Source organism: Vespula vulgaris, chromosome 15 (assembly GCF_905475345.1).
Source record: "Vespula vulgaris chromosome 15, iyVesVulg1.1, whole genome shotgun sequence".
NCBI classification, from domain to species: Eukaryota; Metazoa; Arthropoda; class Insecta; order Hymenoptera; family Vespidae; genus Vespula; species Vespula vulgaris.
The window spans coordinates 2,106,993-2,126,754 of record NC_066600.1 but is presented as its reverse complement, the minus strand read 5'-3'; the positions used below and the strand labels follow the sequence as shown (position 1 = coordinate 2,126,754).

Below are 19,762 nucleotides of genomic sequence, written 5' to 3'. Positions count from 1 at the left end.
TTTTTTCTTATATGTAATCGATACGTACGATAACTTTACAGTCCATGATCAACTATTGTTGAATCAACATTAGAAGAACAAGAAATCGTTCAACTAAAGGTAAAATAATAATACTTTATTTTTCATAAGAATTTCGAACTTAATAAAGCATATAATTTTTTATAAAATTTCAATTTTTAATAAAGTGTAAAAATTAGAAAAAATTAGAACGAAATAAATTTGAATTTTTTGAATAACAGTAGAAAGTATTGCTCACAAAGTATTAAAAAATTTTATTGATAAAATCGTTGTATATTTTCTACATAGACATCGGTAATTGATATCTTCTATTTGATACTTTATTCTTCAAATTCTTTAATTGCATAAAGATATTATTTTTCAAGAATAAATATATTTACTTTTTCTCTTTGTTAGTCATTATAAAAAAAGTAATTTGAAATTAATTCAAATCTTTTATAATCATCGATTCATATATGCATGTAGGGGTGCGTTTACATTCGTTTTTTGTTACTTTCCTATTCATTTCTGAGATTTATTATTATTATTATTGTTATTATTATTATTATTATTATTACTACTACTACTATTACTACTGTTATTATTATTATTATTATTAGTATTATTATAATTATTCTTGTTTATCATCCGATTATTATTGTTAAGTCAAGATTTTTACATTGATCCATATATTAATTTTTTTGTTTCATAAAAAATAAAGTCTAAAGATGACATTGTTAAATGACCAAGCATATAAACAAGGTAGGTTTTCTACGGTAGAAGAGCCGAATGATTTTAATCAAAGAAGCGAGGTTTCTGATTTTTTCTCCGGTCGAAAAATACTCATAACTGGAGGTTCTGGATATTTGGGAGGACTTATACTGGAAAAACTTTTGAGGTAAAGACTATCATACTTTTATTTCCCTTTCGAAATAATATTTCATATTTTTTATTCATTATTTTATTTTTACGTTTTTTCGTATTCCGATGTTATGTTTGTTTTTTGAATATTTATAAAGTCATATTGTAATTACAAACAGATTTGCGTATAAATGATATATTCTATCATAGGTCATTGAATTTTTATTTGAATTATCAATGTTGCATATACTGAATATTTTTATTTAAAATATATTAAAATATATTTAATTATTTCTATTATGAATTAATCGTGTATTATGCAATTTTTGAAATAATTATGTAAACACTATTTCCTTTTTAAATAATTTAACAACAATCGCAATGTTCGCACAGAAGTCTGTAAAAACGTAAAGAAATTTCATAATCTCGGACTTAAGTGGAATAAATTCGTAACGAAGATCAATCATAAGATTTGAATTTTCATAGTAAATATATGCCTCGACAAAAAAGAAAATATTACAAAATTTATGAATATTTTTAATAGATATCTGTTTTCATTATGCCTTCTTATTAGTTCTACAATAATTGATTTTCTTTCTCTTTCACATCTACCCATCAACGTACTACATATTTCGATTACATTTATTTTTACATGGATTTACTATACGTTGAAAAATTTCTATGAATGCATTGCTAAAATTCGTAGATCCTGTCCAGAAATTAAAACGATTTATTTATTGATGAGAGGAAAGAAACAGAAGGATATGCAAACTCGATTTAAAGAATATTTTAACAATAGCGTGAGTAACGTTACAAAATTTTCATTATTTATTTTAATATTATAAATTAAATCGCAAATATTACCATCTGTATTTTATTCTTCAGATTTTTGAAAGATTGAAGAAAGAACAGAAACATGTCGAAAAGAAGATCGTTTTAATAGAAAGTAACATGAGTGAATTGAAGTTAGGAATATCAGAGGAAGATCGCGAACGTATTAAAGATACTGAAGTGATTTTTCACAGTGCAGCATCCGTGCGTTTCAATGATCCACTTCGTTTTATAATTAATGTAAACGTCAGAGGAACGAGGGAGCTCCTTTTGCTTGCACAAGAAATGCCCAATTTAAAGGTACGTTCTTCTGTTTACACACACATTCCAATTATATTCAAGCATCTTTTGAAAGGATTCCATTTATTTAGACATTGGCTTTATTTAAGACATGTAACGTCACAATACATTTTATTTTAGATTTTCACCTATTTATCAACGGCATTTTCGAATTGCATTCATAGCAAGATCGAAGAGAAATTTTACGAGCCACCGTTAAAGACAGAGAGCATAATACAATTGATAGAGATTTTGAATGATGATCAATTGAATTTGATTACGCCAAAGTAATGAGACAAGAACACTTTTGCTTTTTTTTTTTTTTTTAATATGAATTCGATCAGCATAACGTTTATATGTTGTAGATTACTCGGTAAATATCCCAACACTTACACGTATTCGAAAGCGATCTGCGAAGATACTGTACGGCGATATTCAAATGGATTTCCAGTTTGCATCGTTCGACCATCTTCTGTTTTGTCAACGGAAAAAGATCCGATTCCCGGATGGATAAATAATTTCTATGGTTTGACAGGCGCCATATTTGGTGCTGCTACTGGTATCTTACATGTAATGCGTTGTAATGTAAAATTAGTGAATGACATCATTCCCGCTGATTATGTTATCAACAATATCATCGTGGCAACATGGGACACCGCGAAAAACAGGTGCTTTCTTTTTTCTTTTTTTCTCGAATAATCCTAAAAACGAAGATTTAATACGCTTTAAATTATATTTGCAACGAATTAAGAAGAATTTCTATTATAGATCTGTATTGCCGAGTATTACTGATTCCAATAAAGATAACAAGTCCTTACCAGTTGACGAAGAAGAGATTCCAATTTATAATATCGTCTCCTTTGCTCAAAATCCATTGATTTGGAAATTTTGTTGTTCAAAACTATATGAATTGAAGTTTATCATACAATACAGCAAAAGCGTATGGTACCCTTTCGTTATATATCACAAAAATAAATACATAATTGAATTATTATCAATTTTCTTCCATTGGATACCAGGATTTATAATCGATTCAATAATTTATCTCATCGGAAAAAAACCAATGTAATTCTGGATGATATTTAAATTTTTCAAGCGCCGATGAAGTAGATCGTCATGATGTAAATGTTATAATTTTTTTTAGGGTGATAAATATTTATAGAAAGATTGATAAATATAAAAACGTAGTGTCTTTTTTTTCAACTCATCAATGGGAATTCACTACTGATAATGTTGTAGCATTATGGAATAAGCTATCTGTTGTCGATAAACATAAATTTTTCTTTAATATTGCTGATCTTAACTGGGATTCTTACTTTCTAACTTATGTCAAAGGAATTCAAACATTTCTTATGAAGGAAGATGAAGAGGGCATAAAGAAAGCAAAAATTTTGCATAAAAGGTAAATCCGATACTCTTGTTTATCTTTTATATTTTTACATTTTCTTTTGCTTCACTTTGTGTTTAATATTTAATCATCCTTTTTGTTATTTAATTTTTACAGATTGTACATAATTCATTATACGTTCGTAACTGTACTATCTGGCTTGTTACTATGGGGCCTTTACTTGTTATTAGAGTTTCTTTATACGTTTTTATTTTCCTTTTGAAGATCCTTAAACAAAAAAAGGACGGATAAATAAAAACAAAAAACGAACTGATCCTTGTTTTAAAACAGAATGAATTAATTTTTTTTCCCGGTGATGGTAATTTCTATTTACTTTTGAAATTCTCCCGCCTTTCGATTTATCGATCGTTCGTTAAATACTTTACGAATCTGTTTATCGAAAGATGGCGCCAGTCACTCGCAGTTCGCCTAAGCATATATTATTTACGTATAGTCATTCGAATTTTGTCTCACAAATATAATTTTTCTAACAAATATAATTAATAAATATAATAATCATATTATTGTAACATGAAAGTAAAATAATATTAAACAATTTTTAATAAAATATATCATATAAAATATAATAATAGCAAAAATCTTGTAATAAAATGTATTGTAATATATGATACTATTTTTATATAATTCTATTCATTTAAATTTCTTTTAAATTATGTGTGCAATGACTATATATTAAATAAACTTATATAGTTATATATATATATATATAGTAATAGTTGTACCAATCTTTCTCATTCTCGATATACTTATACAACAAAATCGTAGAGTTTCAAAGAAGGAAAAAAATAAATAAATGAATGAATGAATAAATAAAAAAAAACAAGGATCGGTTGCGCGTACAAATCGAAGCGGCGTTTAAGATAATTTCAGGTTTGCTGATATCGAAGGTTCCCGGCGCGAACGCGCGGGATTGCGAGAGGGAGAGAAGAGAAGAAGAACCGTGCCGTCGAGGAAGATCGCGAAAAAATGATCGAGCCTCTTGCGTACCTGCTACGTTCTTCGACCTATCGAGGTCGCGTGTCACGACCTCGTCGTACGTGGCTCCATTACCTAAGACACCGCTCGTGCCTTCGGAGTCCCGTACGTCGCTAAGATAGAAAGAGAAAGAGAAAAAGAGAGAGGATAGATTAGGATTCTCTTCCTCGTGTGCAGTACGTTTTATCGAGAGGTAACGCTTAGACGATCTTCGATATTCTACTCGACAAAACCTTCCGAATCGCCATTAGAATTTTTATTCGTATGAAGAAAGACATGTTTCGAAAAGGATTTTAGAGTCAGCCAGCCAGCCAGTCAGTCAGTCAGTCAGTCAGTCAGTCAGTCAGTCAGTCAGTTCAAAGTTTAACACAGAACGGCAATTATCGAAGGAGGTGTTTTCTTAGGAAAATTTTTTGGATCTCGCGATAGTATTCGAACGTAGGCGTCTTTGTCTTCGTTAGACAACGGTTCTGTTTCTCCAAGGCGTGGCCGTTGATTTGTCTACATCCCGGTCATACCGTAGAAAAAGCGTTGGATCGATTCCGCTACGAAAGTCTTGGATAGTGACACCCACATCCATGGCCTTCGGCGATCGATCGATCTAGAGAGAGAAAGAAAGAGAGAGAGAGATTCTTTGTTCCTTCGTCATCGAACATCACCATTCGACCTCTCGCTGCTTTTTGAACCGTTCTCTTATATTTTATATCTATATTCCTTCGACGTCTTCGTTGGTGTAGATTTCTAAGAGATATCTCGAGAAGTTATATCCTTAAAAAAAAAAAAGGAATAAAAAAAAGACAAGACAAATAAAAAAAAATAAAAAACAAAAAAGAAAAAATAAAGAATATTCGCGGCTCCTGCCAGTCGCGTTGTCAGTCGCGAGACGGACGCTCTCAGGGACAGACAGGGAATCAACCCAGACATCAGAATGACGTCCGTACATCGTCGGCTCTCGCGGTGCACTCAATTTAAAAGTTCCACGCTCGCATATACCGACAGCTTGTCGGAACTTTTACAGAACGAATGCCAGAATAAGGAAGAAGGTTGCATTGCTAGATAGGATAGGATAGGGTAGGTAGGTATTCGATAAAAACACCGCAATGCGCGAACATTATCTTTCAGTCGTCGAAATAAACGATTCCGAAGGTAAACTGATTCGGCCATGTAAAGATACGAATGAGATTGGCTACACTGATTGATTCTTTTTCTTCTTCTTCTTTTTTTTTCCAATTTTTTCTTTCTTTTTTTAGTTCTCTTCCTATGTATTTTTTTCACCGTTCCTTTGCTTTTCGACCTATAGACGATTTATTATTTCGATTAGTATTATGAAAAAAACATTTTCCTTTGATGAGACGATCGAATCGATACGATCGATTGAGCAAAAAGGGAAAAACTCGACGTCGCGGCCACCGGCTACGGAACGGTGTTGGCTGTAATAAGAAGACGAAGAGAAATACGGGAGGGCCGATACACGGGCGAACGGCCTCGCGCACCGACGAGGAGAGTTGTACGGAGGATCGAGAACCAACCGGCGATCGAGGAAGGCAGTGCACGCCCGGCCGCCGAGACGAGCGGATGGTTGTAGCTCGTGCTCTGAAACGTAGGATAGACAGCTCGTGTATATAAAAGCTTTTCATAGCGAAAGAAAGAAAGACAGAAAAAAAGAAACGAAATGTCAATTATTCCTTCGGTCCAGAAGAGTAATGAGGTAGATAGAATTATATAGAGAGCGAATGAGAGAGAAAGAGAGAAAGAGAGAGAAAGAATGTGAATGCAGTGATTTTCTTTAGGGATAGGACGAAAGAGGGAAAAAAGAGAGAAGGAGAGAGAGAGAGAGAGAGAGAGAGAGAGAGAGAGAGAGAGAGAGAGAGACAAGGGAGGTTCGAGCGCGTGGCGATCAGCTGATCGTCGGGTGTGCTGTCTCGTCGGTCGTAAGAAAGAGGAGGTGGTGAATGCTCTTTGAACTCTGTTGGCAGCGGAGAGACGGAAGATGCGGCCGGAAGGTCTCCTTGGCACGTAATGTCCGCGGCGCTCGCGCCAAGAAGGAGCGCGTACGTCGAGAGAGCGTCGACGCCGGCAGTCGGCGGTGATCGGTGCTCGAAGAGCGTCGTCGCCGGCGCGGTGCGTGCTGCAAGTGGTGCTCCTGCTGCTGCTGCTGCTGCTGCTGCTGCTGCTGCTGCTGCTGCTGCTAGTGGTGGCAGTGGTGGTGCAAGTGGTGGTGGTTGTCCTGCTGGTAGTGGTGGAGGCGGAGGTGGAGGTGGCGGAGGGAGAGGGAGAGGGGGAGGGGGAGGAAGGTGGTGGTGGTGGTGGTGGAGGAGGAGGAGGAGGAGGAGGAGGAGGAAGAAGAGAAGGAGGAGGAGGAGGAGGAGGAGGAGGAGGAGGAGGCGGTGGAGCCACGCGAACTCGTCGGCGAGCGTTCGACGAGCCAACGCCGCCGTTCCGAAGTGCGTCGCGAGGCGTGCTACGCTCGAAATCGAAACGAGAAGACCACCTCGACCACGAGAAACACGCTCCTCGTCGTTCTCTCTCTCTCTCTCCGCACGCCCGGACCAGAAAGAGACTTTGGCACGCGCGACCACCGAGAGAGAGAGAGAGAGAGAGGGAAAGAGAAAACAGAAAACAGAAAACAGAGGGAGACAGAGACGCCCCGTCGAGGGCGCGCGATCGCACCTTCTTCTCCTCTTATTCTTCGTCTTCGTTGTCTTCGTCATCCTCTTCGAGGATCAATCGAGGATTCTTCCCTCCTACGCGAGCCGAGGCCCGCTCGAAGGACCCTCGATCGACGGGGCCCTCGCGTACGTTTTCTCAAAGACCGAAATCGAGACATAGACCCATAGACAGAGAGAAAGAGAGGGGGAGAGGGGCTGAGAGAAAGATAGAAAGACGTGTGATCGTTCGTAGTGCAGTGCCTCGTCCATGTGAACACGATGACAACCACTATTATTACTATTAGTACTACTATCGTTGTTACTATTAGGATGACGACAAAGACGACGACGTTTTGCTTGCTCACGCGGAAAGTCTGTGATAGTCGATGACAGCGACGCCATTGCTCGGATTAAACGGACATAGACGGCCGAGGATCGTGTTCCGGTTATCGTCTTGATTGGAAGATCCGGTGAGTGCGTTTACGATCTATCGATCTATCGATCCTACCGCGAAAGTGTATTTTTTTCTTTCCGTTTGCTCGTGAAAAATTTGTGATATACTGTGCGTTACTTATCGTTCACGTGTGAAGTGCGTCTACTGCTCTCAAAGAAACCGTCAGTTTATTTTTTCTTTCTCTTTCCTTTTATTAAGCTTTAGTAAGGATTATGGATCCGGATGTGCGAGTTACCGGACGAGGAAACAGGTGCGATCGTTTTTATTGTCTCAAACGGAGTTCTTTATTCGCAAGGTTCTCACGAGAACTCTGCGAATTTCGCGGGAAGAACTCGAATTCTCTCGAATTACTCGATTCGCGTTTCTTTTTTTCTTCGACTCATGTTCTTTTCATCGAATCGATTTAAATCGAACGTCAAGAGTCATTTTCAATTCATTCGAGAAGATCAGAAGTAATCGCACGAATCGCGCTACGAGTCTTACGGTCGACGAACCTCTATCGATCTTTAGTTTCTATCTACCTTCTTCCACACTCGAAGTTTCTCGTCACACGAGAATACAACTTGAAAACGATAATCGCGGACGATGATCGGTATTAACAGACGTTTTCAAATCTCCTCGAATTCAAGCGTTACTATCGTCGTCGTCGTAGTCGTCTCGATTTCTTCGTCACGGTGTTTATCCTCAAAGTCGCTAGATCGTAACGGCAAAACGATCGAGAGACACCGTTTCAACGAAATTATTATTATTATTTTTTACGATCATAACGCGAACTAGCAAGAATGAGTTTCGAGTCTATTAGCTGCTGTGAGAGCGAGCTTTCACGATTCACGATTATCTTAATAACTGAGAATATCTTATATTCTCTATGTTCGACGTATTACGATGGAATATCGTAGCTCATAGAGAAATATACGTGAAATTCTTTGACTACACGCGCGTGCGTTTGTTCCGAACAATTAATCAATAACTTTTCCCTTTTTTTTCCTTGCCTTTTCTTTTCTTCTTTTTTTTTTATTTATTTTTCTCGCGAATTACTCGAAAGCGAGGAAGCGAGACGGTAAACGAGATAAAACGGAAAACGCGTAACGCGGTTATTGATAAACGCTATGCGTCACTAACCACGATCGATAATAAATAAGCAGCGCCCGCATAGTGCAGGTAGAAAAGCGTCCGATAAGACAGCCGGCAACCGGCTCTAAGCGACGCGACGCTTCAAGCAGCCACCGTCCTCGTCGTAGAACTCCGCGATAGGCTTATCGACGTTTTTGCTTCTTCTCGTCAATTTTTTATTGGAGCACCTACTTTTTTCTTTTTTTCTTTCTCTTTCGTTTTTTTTCTTTTTTTTTTATCCTTTCTCCTCGACAACAGTGAGCCAATATATATGTATATATATATATATATATTGGATCTATATATAATATAAAAAATTATCCTCGTTTTTTAATGAAATATCTTTAACATCTCGACGTAAAATTATATTTAATTGATATCTCGTAAAAATAATTTCGTTTTTAACGAAATTTATTCATTCTCCAAAGGATTACTCATTTATTGTGTAGGAAAGGAGAGAGAAGAGATACGTGGTCGGGCATTGACACGAACGGTGTCCTTCCTCGATGGATATCGTGGCTTAATTTGCGGTTACCTTCTTCTTAATTTGGTTTTACAAAATGAATAACGTTTTCCAGTGGCATTAGTACGGTGTGGAGAGAACGAGGAAGAGATAGAGATAGAGATAGAGATAGAGAGAGAGAAAGAAAGAGAAAGGCAGGGCAAAAGGGTTATTAGTCAGTCGCAGTTATTTCATTTGCTAGTCGCGTTCTTCTCGGTGGTATACCTTTTTAGTTGTTGTTCCTTCGTAATTGTCGACTTTACGAGGGACTTGCGACAAAGCTCGGTCTCTACGAAAAGTTATAGTCTATGGAAAATTAATCTACGTATAAATGGCACTTCCTAGCAAATTTGATTTTTCTCTTTATTCTTTTTTCGGATAAGCTTTAACATAAAAACTTTTCGTTGATATCATTGAAACATATTTCGACTTCTCTAAGATATTACGTTATTTCGCACGGAATTAAGAATTAAAACTGTCGCGGTCTAGTGCTTTTAACGATGACTCAAGTGACTAACGATTTTTCGCTGAGAGAAAAAGACGTTACTTCGAGGCGATGATAATTGCGTGCTTGACATTTTATAGTTCCTTAAGTTATACTAGTTAGAACACGTGGTAGAAATAAGTAGTTTAGTATACGAAGGATTTAATAAACTCCTCTGATGTTGTTTAAGAAGAAAATTTAGTCGAATGTGAAAACGAAGCTTTATCGAATTCGAAAGATTGATACGAGCGAATATATCATCGGTAAGAGAGATAGATAGATAGATGAATAAATAGATAGACTAAGAGAGAATGAAAGGGAGTGAGAGAGAGAGAGTAACGTGTTTGAACGACGAAGAAAAGAGCTGTTCCTCGACTCGTTAACGGTTTTGACTATCCACCGTGCGCTTTAATCTCAGCTGACCCAATTGCCACGACCTTTTCAGCCTATGGCTATGAGAACGTAGCTTTTTTTCGTGAGTTAGAGTCGCGTTAAACTCGGCCGCGGGCTATTTGAGTACCACCTAATTAAGCGACGCCAGTGTAACTCTGTGATGAATTATCATTGTCCCTCAAAGTTCAGACTTGGCTTTCTTATCTGTCAAATCAGCTGATATATTAAACCGCGTCTCCTTCTCGTACCTTTTAACTCGGCCAAGACTCCAAAGAGAAACGAAGGGAGAGAGAGAGAGAGAGAGAGAGAGAGAGAGAGAGAGAGAGAGAGAGAGAGAGGAAGAGAGAGAGAGAGAGAGAGAAAGAGAGAGAGAGAGAAAGAGAGAAAGAAGAGAAATTTATAATCGCTGCGACACATAGCCATGTAACCACGCACCTTGCGCATTCCACTTGATTAATGAACGACCCGCCCGTTAAGTGTTTCATTAAACAACCTATGGTACATTGACAAACTTCGATCATCCATTTCTGCTTGATAATTTGTCTCTCGTATACTCGATCTATCAAGCGGTTGCGCGTGCATCCACGAGATCGCGTTTCTTCCGAGATCAAGCGAGATCACTTAAATGAGATCGATTACTGATAAAATCTTGAAGGCAATTGCTTCACGAATTTTCACTCTATATGATGATCGATAATCTATCGATAGTTTTAAGTAATATTTAATGAAATTAACGACGAGAATATTTTCAGCATTTTTAATTATATATTTTGAAGGTAATAGAGTTTACTAAATCATTCATATTCGGTGAAATTTTAATTTGAAAGGAGAGATAATTAGGTGTACTCTTTCATTTTTTTTTTGTGTATTCGGGACTCTTCTTCTCTAGAGTAGTTATCCAACATCGAACAGGTGGATAATTGTTTAGAATAAGAGGGTTATTTTTAGGCAACGCTCCAAAACTTTATGATATTCGTTTCTTGATGGGTTAGATGACGACGATGACTGTCTTTGAAATAGGAAGAGAAAGAGATAGAAAGAGCACGTGCTCTTTCTGGCCGACTCAGCTTCGTCGAAGCAGCCTCCTATCTTGTTGCCTGTCAGATTGTTGACACAGGCAGTGACACGTTTAATAGGATTATTTATGCTCCTAAAGGCGCTTAAACGGTCCCATGTTCGTATCGGCTTCATCTACCTGACGGCGCGTAGCATAATTATGTCGACACGACTCGTATATCGGGTTCGCCGAGCCGAGTGACAACGCCTAGGCGTCCCTGATTTTGTCCGCGCTCGACTTCCGACGTTAATCTCGAGAAGGAAAGACGTTTTAATCGCCCACTATCGCGCGTACCAGAGAAAACTGGTTCGTAGTATACCAGCACGCGAGTATCCTCGATCGATTTGTAACTCCCGACCTGCTGTGAGATAATGTCCCTCGTTAATTGTCCACTTTGATTCGACTAATATCAGGGAGTATTCAAAAGATATATAATATAAATATCCTTTGCTCGAGATGAAAAATATGATAGGTATTACGTATATAAATAATTAATTGCTACAACATAAATAATCGTTTATTTTTTAAGAAAAATTTTATTTCGATAATACTTGCATTTATGATCGAATTGTTAATCATAATTTAGATTCGTAGAAGAAGTTTTCGTTTCTAAGATGCGATATATATGTATATATGTGTATATACATATATATATATACATATATATATATATATATATATATATATATATATATACACACACATACGTATATCAGGAAGAGTAAATTACGGTTCAATTAAGCGTTATAATTGTCTTTGACGTTTCAGCATCTTGCCGCGTTGGATGATTTCTTCGTAAAATTAACGAGCAAGAGGGAGGGAAAGAGAGAGAGAGAGAAAGAAAACGAAAGATAATTTATGTTCGTATGAAAGAAAATATGTATCCAATAGAGTGACTAGCATTGTCTATCTTTTTGATAGAATGAGAAGCACTGTGAGACGGCGATATAACGCGATATAAGCTCGGATCAGAGGCGACAACCGCTCATTAGCATACAATGCGGGCTAATGGGATCGCACGCTGACGGCTACCGTTCAATACCTTGTCCCCGGCATCGTTTCGATTACCCTTCTCTCGAACGCCAACCCAAAGCTTCTTCGAGCTAGTCATCGAGCTATCGAAATGAATCGTGTCTTTGTCTTCTCGATTTGTTCCTATTTCACGTCAACATTTGATTTTTCAATCGAGCAGTCGAAAGATTACCTATGATTTTCACGAGAAAAAAAAAGAAAGAGAAAGAGAGGGAAAGAATAAAAAGCAAAATAAAGAAAGAGAAAAAATTGCAAGTGATTTTCTTCGAATAGCCAAAGAAATTTCGATTCTAAACTATCGAAATTATCCTTACGAGGAAATACGATATTATATTCAAGGTAAAGAATTGAGTTGTTGCGTCTTATTATAACTAATCGCAGGAGGGAAGAGACCTTTTACGGTTGTCTTGTCTCGAACATCTTCGTTTTATTCCATTAATTCGTGCTAGTGCAACAACGTAAAGCTCGAGGACGTTCAATAGGAACGATGATTTATCTTAACGAGAAGCTAGCTATCGGGTATTAGATAGTTTCTCTCTCTCTCTCTCTCTCTTTCTCTTTTTCTTTCTTTCTTTTTCTTTCTTTCTCACATTCAATAACAATAAGTATCGCTAGTATAATCGAATCGTTCTTAGCAGGAACAACCTCGAGCTAAGTTGGGTGTCACGATAGAATATATATATATATATATATATATATATATATATATATATATCTTTCTTTCTTTTTCACTTTGAAAAGATAAAAGCAAGAGGAACGGTCTCCCCCGAGAAGGTATTGTGTATACCGGTTGCTATTTACACGTCATCGCATAATAGTTCTAACTACGTTCCTCATTACCGGTGCAACGAATACGTGCGAATACGTCGGTTTTAGTGCGAGCAGTAAAGACCCAAAGGCGTTGTAGGTACCTATTGCTATTCTTGCTGGATTGGTCGGTACAAGAGTAGTGCGTTTTCTCTCTCTCTCTCTCTCTCTCTCTCTCTCTCTCTCTCTCTCTCTCTCTCGTAAGCAGCTCTTTCATTATCGTTCTACCGACTTCAACAAGGATCGGACGGAGCGATAAGAGGAGAGCACAGTGATCTCTCGGGTGAACGGAAGCCGGCAGTGCGCAAGAATAAGTTCTGAATAATTCCATGCAAAATAGGCTATTGCGAGGATGGTATTGCGAAAGGTGTATTCCTGATTTGGACAAATCCACTCGAGCGTTCTTTTAATTGGCTACTATAAGGATGGCGAGGGATAAAAGAGGGAGAGGAAACAAAAGAAAAGGGGAAAAAATATGGGGTAAAAAAGAAGATAAGAATCGTATCAAAATCGTGTGGCTAGTGAAAACTATCGGGGGCAAATCAAGCGAAAAGAAAATGTTCTGTTCACTTTTACTTATCTTCTTCGATATTTATCGATCGATGGGGCTGTTATCTGTTAGCTCTTACCGTCCATCCCATGGGTAAAATCATTTTGCTCTTATAGAACAGAGTGGATACTACAGGTATATTGGATTTAAGAAGACTCCTTCAAGAATGTGCTCGAACGTGTTGTAAAAAGCTCAATGGGTCGGCGATAAAATGAAATGAACGCTTACAAACTTGCCGCTGCTGCTTGCTGTTCCTGATGTTGCTACTATCGCTGTTGCTGTTGCTGCCGCTGTTGGTGGTGTTGCTGCTGCTGCTACTGTTGCTATTGCCGCTGCTGATGCTGACCGAAGAGAAGATAAGAGCAGGATGAAAAAAGAAAGAAAACGCGAGTGGACGTCGATGATGGAAAAGTTAATAAAAAGTTGCCGAGAGAGGCATCTCGATCGATGCGTTAGCTGTCATAAACGATACGCTTCAGTGTGCTACCTACTCTTCTCCTCCTCGCTTCGATGCTCCTACTTAGGGCCTCGAGTTATACATTTAACGAGATATTTCCTCCTCGTCTAACGGCAGGAATACCACCTCGAGGTCGTTTTCTTTGAAAACATCGCGCCCACGCGATATCGAACATATACCTACGTGTATGTATATACGTACATATGTATGTACACATATGTATATATGTATACACACACACACACACACACACAGGCACACATATACTTACATGCGTATAAATCGTAAGTATGAATTAACGAATCGACGTTGATCCCTCGAAAGCAATTCTTTTTTACCAATTTTTTTTTTTTTACTTTTCCCTTTTTTGCGAGATTCATAAGCACGTTAATCTCTTTTGATAAAGACTCTTCTTCTTTGGTATTTACTTCCATTCGGGTCGAAACGCCTGCAGATAACCATGACAGGCTGAAATTCAAGCAGCATTGTACCTTTAATTCGGCCCATAATGCGACTTATTGAACGCACGCTCGAACGAACATACTCCAAGCGTGTTTAGAAAGGCCGGAGCGTATCATGTTCTTGATTTAAATCAGCCGTGAATGGGGATAACGATGTCGTATACGTATTTCAAATGGGCACGCAATTAAATTAGATCTCGTTTTCGAACATCTTTATGCAAGTCAAGTAAAGACCATGTGTATCTATGTATGCGTATGCCTGTGTGCGTTTGTCCGTACGTCCGTGTATTTATATATGTCTCTTTGATTTGAAAGTTTTCGAAGAAACATCTACTTACGTCTTTTTGATCCAATTTAATATTCTAATTTTATTTGGACGAGCTTTCGGATAATTTTTTTAATATGCTTGCGATAGTCATAAATTTGTCATTACGTTCTCTTCAACGAGCTAAGTTAGTTCGTTAGTTAGAGAGACGGTAGATACGCGAGTATCCTGTCTCTCAGTTTTTTGACCCATTATTACTCGGCCTTTCGATACCTTACGGGAAAACATAGAAATAGGTAGATAGATATACGTAGATATGGACTGCCTTGACTCGTGGAATACACTTGTCCATCGACGTTTCTCGAGAGATATCTGTCGCAATCACTTGGACCTAAATCAGCTCGTTAATTTTCATTCTCTTTCTCGTCCGACGATAAAATATTTTATACGAAGGTAAGAAAAGTGAACACATATCAAACCTTTTAACGTCACGCATTCTAATAAGAAGAAGCTCTTTCGAAGCCTTTTTATCATTCACATTCACATACACACCCGGATATACATATATACGTACATGCATATAGATCTTTCGAAGTATTCGAATATTTCATGATAATTATGTCGTAAACAAGAAAGAAAAAAAAAAGAAAGCAAAGAAGAATTGCTGTATATCCTCCGAATATAATATTTCTTTCTTTCTTTCTCTTCTTCCTTTTTTTATTCTTTTCTTTTTCTTTTAATTTTATTTTCGACGAAGGGCCTACTGCATTCGTTCTCTTGCATACATCCATACGTATATACATATCTACACGTGTATACGTCACGGAGAGCGTATCTCCGGGTTTCCACGTACGCGCAAGGCTTTCGAAATAAATCGATAAGATCTCGAGTTGGACACGTTTCAAATTAATGTCAATGCGTCGCGAACGCGTGCGTCCGCGAACAGAAGGAGTTTATTAATGCCTCTCGCCTTGTTGTTCACTCGACTTTTGCATCGTGACCGCGTCGTAGCGTTATCGCGTTTTCATGCAAAGCAGTGGCCGTTTTGTCTGCTTGCTGGAAGGAGATGAGAGAGAAAGTTTGCGTTCCTACGAGATGTCCGTGACGAAACTCGAGCGTCTTTCGTTCGTGCTTTCTTCGTTTTCAACATTGGAAAGATGGAAAGAAAGAAAGAAAGAAAGAGAGAGAGAGAGAGACTAATATTTTCCTAAATCATCGTCGTAATAATAATTATACTCGTTACATTCAATTACATTGCACTCTTGGAAGATTCTCGTCTATCTTTAGAAAGGAAAAAGAGAAAAAAGAAAAACTAAGAAAGGAACAAAAAAAGAAAAATAAAAGGACTGACATATTTCAAGTGTATTTTAAATCCAATTTTACTCGATAGAGACTTCTAGAGTTGGACGGGAACACACTCTCGTTAGATAGTTTGAGTAGAAGGGATAAGAGTGATTTATCGGTGATTCGAGAGCGCTCGCCAGAGTCGGAAAGTCGCGGTCTCATCCACGTAATCGATGAATAGCGCGAAATTCGAGTGAGCTATATCGACGCATAATTGGCACCTTGGAGAACTCAAGCCTTTCGAGCGTCGACTTTCTAACGTGCCGATCGAACGATGGTTATTTATGGGGCGCAATTAAATTAATTAATCGAGGCGAAGCGTGATAAGCGGACGAAATGGCCGCTAAGCTTGCGCAATCCTTTCGCTGAGGTTAATTGCGAAAATGGCATCTCGATGTAATATGGGTAGAGGTATAGACGATATAGTCGGCCGGTCTATCGTTTGCCACGCTTTTCTGATGGATCCATCGGCGAGAGTAAAGCGACTAATGGCATCGCTCTCGAACTAGGAATCGATCGATCGAATTAGAGGATTTGCGATGGCTTATAGATAGGAGAGAAAAGAGGCGAGAAGGCAAGAGAAGAGAAGAGAAGAGAAGAGAAGAGAGGAGGAGAGGAGAAGAGAAAAAAGGAGAGGAGAGGAGAGAAGAGGAGAAGAAAATAAATGACGAAGAAAGGAGAGGCAGTGATCGATGGTACGACGCACCGTTCCGAAGCGTGCCCAGTTACCTTCTCACTTCATTATTCATTCGGCAGCTTCCAATTTGGAACGATTTTGATTTAGCAATCGTCGTCCATCGCAAGCGAGATGCTTTCGCGAGTTCTTGTTAACGACTGAGAAAACCTACGGGCTTCTTGATATACAAGATAATTCGCAACGCCGAGGATCGTTTTCTTGATCTATACCGATCGAGCGAGCCTTCCGTTCGAAATAGAAATTACAAGTGTGTACGCTCGTAACGTCGGGTATATTACTCGTTAGAGTTAGTTTATTAACGTTATTGGTATCAATGTTTCGACACCGACAGAATCGTTTCCTTTCAATGCTAGATGATGAACGATTATTACGCGCGGTTAATCGCGGTTGATTCTTTTAACGGAAACTTTCCGTCGTTATTATTAGCGACATGTAGGTATAACAATTCTTCTACGTGCAACACGTTTGATCGTAAAATTATTTCTTATCTGAGCCGAGAAATCAAAGTTCTTTCTTAGCACACACACTCGCGCGCGTGCACACGTACACGCTCGTATGCACAATAATTTATCGTTCGTCCGTCAACTTCCTATCCCTTCCAGTCGTAGAGTACATCTCTTTGATATAAAAAAGAAATGAAATGAAAAAAGTTGTTACTTTCTCGCGTTTGATCCTCCTCCACTTCCATCTTCTCCTCTTTCTCCTCCTCAGAGAAATTGCGTTTGATCGGCATTCGTGGCACCCTGCAGAGCATTTCACACTCGCCGCCACTGGCGGTCGACCACTGCACTCCTGACGCGTCCACCTTGCTCCGCAATTATCCAGAGCAGTTCTAAGGTAGCTCCGCGTGAGTAAGTGAGCTAGCTAGGGAGCTAGCTAGCGAGCTGGAGACCGAGCGAGCGAGCGCGTATCACCGATTTCTGTATCGCCTTCGCACTAAAACAGGTAGGTAGAGAGCCTAGAGAGCAGGTCACTTTCGCTGCTCGTACGAGAGCAGCGTTCCAGTGGTCGCGCACGCGTGCTCCTCCATTCATAAAGAGCTATGGAAGAGCGTGTACACTCAGCTGTGGTGGCCATCCTACGCGCGAGCATGCAACCACGTGGACCCCGGCGAGTCTCTCGTATAATATTTTCCTAGCAGTAGTCTCTCCCTAGATCGTTCGTTCTCTTTTTTCTCCTTTCTTCTTTTTCGTTTCATTTTCTTTTTTTTGTTTTCGTTTCCTTTTTTCTCTTTGATTTCCTCTTCTTTTTCTATTTTTTTTTTTTTTCATTTTTTCATTACCGTCGGTTCGAAGACTTTTTCGTCTTCGTTCCATTTTGTCCAAGGCTTGATTATTATATATATATATAATGTCGATCTATTTTTTCTTTTCCTTTCTCTCATTCTCGAGATATTCGAATAGATATATCTATTAATCCTTACGCATAGACTTTATAGTATAAACACCGTATTTATGTGGGTATACAAGTCACGCTTCTTTTATCACGTCCATCGTGTTCAAGAAAATAGAAGATAGATCGATTAAGATGGAAAATTTTCACCGGAAGGAAAATTTTCGCCTACAATCGCGATCTATATACCAACTTACTTACTTACTTACTTACTTACTTAGTTTACTTATCGAGTAACGTATAGATCTATCTCGTTAAATCAGCTCGCTCGTTGTTCGTTAAACCACGAAGCTTTCGTAACCTTTCAATTAAGAGTCCAGAGTGCCGAGCAGTCGGTATAGCCAGCGATCTTAAAGTGGAAAGCCGTTTCGCGTAATAGTCAACACTACGGCTGATCGCTAGCCACGTTTTGCTCGTCCTCCCTTTCGATCCCTGATGATTTAGGATAGAGATCGATAAGTAGATTGCGACTTGGACGCCTTCAGCCAATTTTATCGGTCACCGAGGTGTCACTCTTACGATGAAACGAGCTGACGATGCACGATAGGTCGATCGATCGATCGATCGATCGCCTGATCGATCGGTTGGTCGGTCGGTTGCTCGCTCGCTCGATCGATCGATCGATCTAGATGGATAGATAGATAAATAGATAGATAGATAGATAGCAGAGCTTGAGTTCTCCTCTGTTGGGCTCCGTTTCGCTAGGTGGAATCATGTGTTCCTCTTTCTTGACTCGACGAGAGCCCTCGTACTAGTAACTACGTTCGTTAATGTCCATAAAACTAGTTAATTCAATCGCAAACAGGTCAACGAACGAAACTGGTAGAGTTTCTGGCTTGCCACTTGCGATTCGTGGGATCTCAAAAAGGGATAACGACGGCGTCTCGATCATTGACACGTTTGATCTCTCGACGGCTCGATTAAATTACAATTTCAATCGATACGAAATTTCTTTTTCATTAAATTTATTATCATCGATGCTTTATCGACTAACGATTTTATTTCGAAATTCGAACGAAATATCTTTTTTAAATCGTTGAATAATACTTCTTGTTTGCGTATATATGCGTGTGTTCCTGTGTGAGCGCGCGTGTTTACTTTAAAAAAAAGAAATGTGCCGCAACTTTAAAGAATTCGGTTCGTCGTCAATACCACGATGTATTCTCTACGTGCGACTCAATTAACGCGTTCCATCGGTCCATCGATGGACAGACTTGGCGTCGATCGTGAAGAACGAGCGTACGTGCTTCACGGATGTCGGAGGACGATCGTACCATACAAACTTCTCGTTCTCGTAAGATTCGATAGACAAGCTTGAAACTTCGTATAGATCAGCAACTCTTAAGAATGTTGCTATTTCTAAGTAGGAGATATGTTAATCGAACGAGACTCGTGACACTTTGTAGAATTTCTAATGCTTTCCATTCGACTTTCCTTTTCTTTCTAGTATTATACTTTTCTCTCTTTCTCTCTCTCTCTCTCACATACACTCTCTTTTTCTTTCCTTCAGCAAGACACTTGACAAGACGACTAAAGCTGTTTCCTTTAATTTGTCAAAGAAATTTGCAAGATCAAAGCTTTTCTTCTCTCCTTTCCTCTCTCTCTCTTTCTCTCGTAGTTCATCGACATTGTAACAACGTACCGGAGACAGGAGGTCGATTCTAATCGTAGCACTTTTTCCGTTCAACCGGAATAGTAAAACTTTTATTATAGCTGAACTCGTAGTACTACTCGGCCTATACTTACTATACCTAG

General features: G+C 38.6%; 2 protein-coding genes across 5 annotated transcripts in view; both read left to right on the top strand.

Moving 5' to 3' along the window:
* Positions 1-45: 45 nt before the first annotated feature.
* LOC127069462 (fatty acyl-CoA reductase wat-like) lies at positions 46-3,980 on the top strand. The gene is made up of 9 exons (XM_051006532.1): positions 46-99; positions 719-895; positions 1,565-1,658; positions 1,744-1,989; positions 2,110-2,255; positions 2,334-2,636; positions 2,737-3,033; positions 3,113-3,370; positions 3,473-3,980. The coding sequence occupies exons 2-9, from the start codon at positions 726-728 to the stop codon at positions 3,576-3,578; spliced, it is 1,620 nt and encodes a 539-aa protein (XP_050862489.1). The 5' UTR covers positions 46-99; positions 719-725; the 3' UTR covers positions 3,579-3,980.
* Positions 3,981-6,746: 2,766 nt separating this feature from the next.
* LOC127069469 (Krueppel-like factor 3) overlaps positions 6,747-19,762 on the top strand; it is a 244,791-nt gene continuing 231,775 nt past the window's right edge. Inside the window, exon 1 of one of the 4 annotated variants that reach the window (XM_051006543.1) lies at positions 6,747-7,469. The gene's annotated coding sequence lies outside the window, so the exon portion shown is untranslated. The other 3 variants (XM_051006548.1, XM_051006545.1, XM_051006544.1) reach the window with 3 other exon arrangements.